General features: G+C 45.7%; 1 protein-coding gene across 1 annotated transcript in view; it reads left to right on the forward strand.

Moving 5' to 3' along the window:
• Positions 1-5,199, forward strand: part of GRM1 (glutamate metabotropic receptor 1) — a 194,657-nt gene extending 189,458 nt beyond the window's left edge. The window contains 2 exon segments of the mRNA XM_050893928.1: positions 4,360-4,847; positions 4,850-5,199. Of these exon segments, the coding sequence (XP_050749885.1) occupies positions 4,360-4,847; positions 4,850-5,199 (838 nt within the window).
• The last annotated feature ends 801 nt before the right edge of the window (positions 5,200-6,000 follow it).

Genomic DNA, 6,000 nt, shown 5'->3' on the forward strand with positions numbered 1-6,000 from the left:
TTCTCAAGCACTTTGCCTGACTGCATCTCCAGCTGTTTCACTCTGGCAGTGACAAGCACTACATCAGATGAGGAGCCATTTCCCAACATGTCGGTTCCTAAAGTGAACCTCATCAAAGCACATATCACTCTCTTTAACCATTTCATGTGGTATCATTTAGGGATTGTTACGCATAAAATGTTCAAGGCAAAAACAACAAAGGTTCAGGCACACAGGACTGAAAGTTCATCTAATTCTCTATGCTCTGGATCTCAGGCTATAGCTTCGCTGGTGAGAGGATCAGAGAGTTGCACAGGCTAGATTACCTTAGACCACTGGGGCAATCATCTTGCACCTCAGGAGCATTCAGCCTCCAAGATGTAAAGAAACCTTTGCTATCCATTGTCTAAAGTAAGACATCTTCAGAACCCTGCAGTGTGGGGAGGAACCACCTGTTGTGGGATGCTCAGACTCAACATTGCTCCAAAGAAGCCAATGAGGTCAGATCCCCCAGGCACTGGCAGGAGCAGGACTCTGTTCTTGGCCTGTGACTGGTCTGGGTCAAGGCAGTCCTTGTCACAAGCAGGAGCAGGATTTTGGGCAGACGGAGATATTTAACAACGAACAGTGAGCCATCTAACAAGCTGTAGGCATGTCCTACAGCTGGGCAGGGGTATTTTGGAGCACTGTCTCAGATTTGGGTACATCAGTTCTGTTAAAGACTTTCTGCAAGTAACTATGAAGGTCCGAAGTTGTTTTTCCAGCTTGTTTGTGTCTATAATCATCAGCTGAAAGTATCTGAAAATTACTGCCCCAGAGTCATGCAGAGAGTACATTGTAAAGATCAATGCATGTATTAAAAACAACACTTTGAATTACCAAAAATAGCGACAGATCTGCTCATGGAACTAATGAAAATTCACACAGGAAATATACTTACGTCTATTCCCCCAAAATACAAAAACCCTAGACAAAGCTGTGGTGAAAACTGAGAAACAGCAGCTAAATTCAATGTATGTCCCTGCCTACAAAGCAACAGCAAGCCCATCTTATGTGTTGATAGGATATCCAAGAACCTGTCTGAACATTTAGGCTAGATGCAAGGATTTGAAGAAATAGTACTTGGAGTGTTACACTGGGTATACACAACTATAAAATTTAAGATCCCTTGAGACTCCAAGGATTTCACTTCTAGGCAGTAAGTGTGAAGTCTAAATCCTATGGGAAATTGTGTAAAGGAGAGAGAAAGTTAGGAAAGGCAAATAAATACATGATGGACGTGAAATGGGTAACTGTCCTATTGATAAAAGCAAGCAAACACCAGTTAGTCCCACCTCGTCACTGGGCAATTGAACATCACGTTTTCAGTACCCCAGCTGTGATCTGCCTTGGTGCCCTCTCCTGCCTTTGTGTGGAAAAATCATCCCTTCTCCCATTATACCAGGCAGATTATTCTGATCTTCACCGTCTCCCACAGATGCTTCCTTCAAAAAAGAAGGTGACAATCAGCAAATGGTGACCATGCATTCCACATGCAGTCAGGATTGTCATCATCGCTTTGCACAAGTGAGTTGACTCCTATCTCACCGAGACCCAATTCAGGTCTCAGCTTTCCCAGTCCCATCTTTGCTTTTTGTCTAGCTGTCGATTAATTCCATTCAAGATGGCTGGTCTTTGTTCCAGGATAACAAGCATTTTTCTTGCATGTTAATTGTTAATTCTGCCTGAATGTGTCGATCTCGGTGTGACTCCCTACCAGCTGTCCAGCAAGACAGAGCCCAGGTATTTCTGTGACAGTCTTGTGACTCCATCTCAAATGTGACTCATTAACAGGCTAACGGTGCACGGACACCAGCAAGGAGAGCAAGTTGAGGGAAAGAGCTGGAAGAAGAGACTGAGGAGAACAGTAAGAGAAAAGAGAGATTTCCTGGTGGAAATCGCCAGATTGACCCCATGGAGAGCCACTGTGGCTCTAAAGCTATTTGTCACAAGGCCATCGGAGTCATGAGCAGTAAGGAGGCAAGGCACTTCGGCGGCACCAGCCTTCCCTGTAGAGCAAGTCGGTAACAGACAAATCCTGATTAAGCGGTTTGTTCACGTTTGGATATTGCTGTTTGATTTAAGTACGGCCGTTGACTTGGGCTCAATTAAGTTCATTATGGAGAGTGCTACAGAAGAAAGAAGTCAGAAGAGCAGAATTTGAGAGAGAGGGGGAGGAAAATGAACTGAATAGGAGGAAGATCTGAAGACAGAGGTAGTGAGTTCCTTAAAATAGCAGTGCTTGCCTTTGATGTAAAATACAAAATCTTGGGAACAAAATGAGATAGAGACTAAACAGATGGTGTGAGGAGGGATTCAAAAGTGAGATGATGCACCAGAGCTAGATATGAAGAAGTAAATCATGCAGAAGTGGACTTAGCATAAGAGACAGCAGATAATCATCATGGTTTTTTTATAAAAGCCCTTTGCATTATTTGTAAGCTATAGCATCAGCAAAATACAATATGAGAGCACTTGACTTCTTTTCCTCTCTACAAGAAGAGACTTGTTTTGAAGTTAAAGCAGACAAAATGTGTTTCTGTGTGAAGAGTTTGTAGATCTTGGTATGTTAAAATATTACTTTAAAAATCTTTCACGCCCAACAGTTACATTCATTTGCTTATCTCTATAGCACTTCAAAAAAATGTCATACCACAGCTCATTTTGATCAGAACAGGAATGCTTCTAAACCTTCATTCTTATCTTTTCATTGATCACTATAATATAGAGGTTTCATTCTTCAGCTTGGAATTTGGCTTTTTTTCCTTCTAGGTTAAAGCTCTAAATTCAAACAGCTCCAGGTCCTACCAACTACCTGCTTTGGGGAGTCATGAATGTTTTAAGAGTGGCCCTTTCTTGTCAGCCAGTTCCCACAGAGGTGGTGAGTCACAGGTCCAGCGTTTGGAGTTGGAGATGAACTTCCCAGCTTGGATCCATCTCAAATTCTTTTTTACTCCAGGAATATTTACTGCTCAGCAGAAAAGTGCCACATTGTCACGTACATTTCTTTTCCGTTTTGCCAGATTTACAACATTAGCTGTGTTGTACAAGTTTCTTCCAGCTATGATAAAGTCAGTCAATTTTTTTTTTTACAAAATTCAACTGGTAATTATTTACTCCCTGAAAAAGAGCAGTGCAGGAGTCTAAGCAAGGAAAAGCAAAATACTTAGAACAATATTGCAGGCTGTATGTAAGGGAAGCGATCTCCCCTGGTGTGTGCAGTAGCAGGAGGCAACGCTGCTGTGCCAGCCTCCCACCCAGATTGCCTCCCACCTGCACTGCAATCACAGGGTCTGAAATTTAATCCTTTGTTTACTTCTGCCCCCTGAGGGATGAAACCCTGAGATAAGGCTGCTTCGCATAAATCATCTCAGAACTACAATTTGTGAACGATCTCTACTGCCTGACCTGCAATTAAACAATTGCTTGGTCCTCTTAAGGACCGCTCAGGTCCCTGTCCCACCAGCTGCTAATGAGATATCACTCTGCTTTGAGTGCTGCTCCCTGCAGAGGTACAGGGAAATGCAAAAAAACCTGCAGTTCCTCAGGGACAGACCTGACCCCTAGGTTCTCACTCAGCCAAACAGCCCAGCTTTTTAACGGGATTCAGCCCGCATGCGGAGTCAGAGGATTCAACTCAGCATGATCGTGTCGCTGCTTGTTCCTCCACCCACACAAACCATTTTCAATCCCAGCATTTTATCCTGGTTTGTAAATAATAGTCACTCGGGAAGAAGTGTGTTTGCCTCCTACCTGATGGAGGCCCTGGGAGTCCTTCATTTCTGTAATAGCTAATCTGTTCCTAAGTGCAAAGGGGGGCCAGGGAATAAAAAGGAAAGGAGGGGTTAGTAACAATTCCTCTCTCTACCCAGAGTGCCAAAGGCTAAGGCTGTGGGTTGTTTCTCTTCCAACAGTTTGGAAGTATTTCCTACAAGCTGTAAATCAGGCTTAATTACAACTCTTCCTGTGACTTTTTTCTCCTTTTTTTTCTTCCCCACTGCAAGGTGGGGTGAGCAAACCTAGATACAAAATGACATAGCTAGAGTCCTCAAAACACAGCCAGCCCTCCCAGAGCCCTTCCCACGGGCTAGGCGTTCCAGGCTGGCTGTAGGGTGGGTAACCAGCAGGGAGTAGTTGCCTTTGGATGAAAATCACAGTAATTGCTGCTGTTAAAAGACACTGTTGTTTCTTTCTGTAATATGTCTGGGAGGACACGAAGAACTGGAGGGGGAAGGCTTACTATTGAGGCAAAGCAATCAGCATTTTTGTAGGCTTGTTTGTTATACTGCCTGTGTCTGCATAATGTAAATGCAAATAAACCCATCTTTATTTTATTCATAGTTCTAATGGAAAGTCTGTGTCATGGTCTGAACCAGGTGGAAGACAAGCTCCCAAGGGGGAACACATGTGGCACAGACTCTCAGTGCATGTGAAGAGCCAGGAGACAGGGTGCAATCAGACAGCGGTGATCAAACCCCTCACTAAAAGCTACCACGGCCAAAGCAAGAGCCTGACTTTTACTGACATCAGCAGTAAGACTCTGTACAATGTGGTAGAGGAAGAAGACAGAGAGCCTGTTCGCCTCAACCAGCCCGGCAGCCCCTCCATGGTGGTGCACAGGCGGGTGGCGACGACCCCCCCGCTGCAGGCCACGGCGGAGGAGACCCACCTCTTCTTGCCAGAGCAGCCCCCCAAGACCCTGCCCCTGCAGCCGCTGTCTCTCATGGAGCAGCTGCAAGGAGTGGTCAACAAGTTTGCCACTGGCATCCCTGACTTCAACGCCGTCCTCCCCACGCCTGGTTCGGGGAATGGTGTGCGGCCCCCCTACCAGCCCCCCCAGCGCAGCAGCCGCCCCTGCCGCCTCTCCAGGTGGCCGCCTTCAGCGAGGAGCCCCTGTCTCCCCCGGCCGAGGAAGCGGAGAGCGAGAAGCTGAAGCTCATTCAGGGATACGTCTATGAGAAGAACCCAGAGGAGGAGGAGGACGAGGAGCCGGCAACCAGCAAACTGACTCTGGAAGACTCTCCGGCGCTGACACCCCCATCCCCTTTCCGGGATTCAGTGGCTTCGGGCAGCTCTGTGCCCAGCTCCCCCGTCTCGGAGTCAGTGCTCTGCACCCCCCCAGATGTGACCTATGCCTCTGTCATCCTGAGGGATTATAAGCAAAGCTCGTCCACCCTGTAGACACTGCAAGAGACAAGACGAGAAGGGCTTTGGCAGCTGCCCACTGGGAGGTCATGGGGAGACAAGTCTCCCAGGGCTAGGGGGAGAGAGAGCAGAGAACGAAGTCACATATGACAGGGCAAAAACTTCATCCAGCACTTGAATAAACAAAAGGAAACAGAAAAAAAATCCATTCTGAGGGCTCAAAATTCTCTAGCTGTTAAAAATACTGTACTTTGAGAAAATGATAGGAAACCATAACAAAGCACAACCCAAGAGACAACTTCTATAGCAAAAAAACCGAATAAACACACAGGAAAAAAAAAATCACACTTAGTCACACCCTCTTTTGGCAATGCTTGAAAAGGACTCTGGGAAGTGTGACCTGGACAAGTCATTAGCACATCTCATGACTGCTGTCTGTCTGCTACGGAAGCAACACACCCAGGAGCTGGAAGGGCGGAGTGTGGTGAGGAGGAACGAAGCTGCTTGTATACAAGACATATACACATAAATATGTTTTTCCTGGTTTCTATAGGTGGTATAACTGCGTAGTGTTTGGGGGAGAGGAGCTGAGATAATGTGAAAGCACATGGCTCTTACTGACTTTTGTCTGAACAATTTGTTCTTCATACTAGGCTGCTTTTTGGGGGATCTGGGCTTTTTTTAACACTGATTGTAAACAGAGCAAGAAATACGATCAAGTTAAGACTCGAGAGGTTTCTGAAGAAAGCCCTTGCTGTGGTACTTGTAATATGATAAGGTCTTAGAAAAACTGCCCTTTTGTATAAGATTGCAAACCATGTGGCTAAACTGTTACAC

This window comes from Gymnogyps californianus, chromosome 3 (genome assembly GCF_018139145.2).
Source record: "Gymnogyps californianus isolate 813 chromosome 3, ASM1813914v2, whole genome shotgun sequence".
Lineage (NCBI taxonomy): Eukaryota > Metazoa > Chordata > Aves > Accipitriformes > Cathartidae > Gymnogyps > Gymnogyps californianus.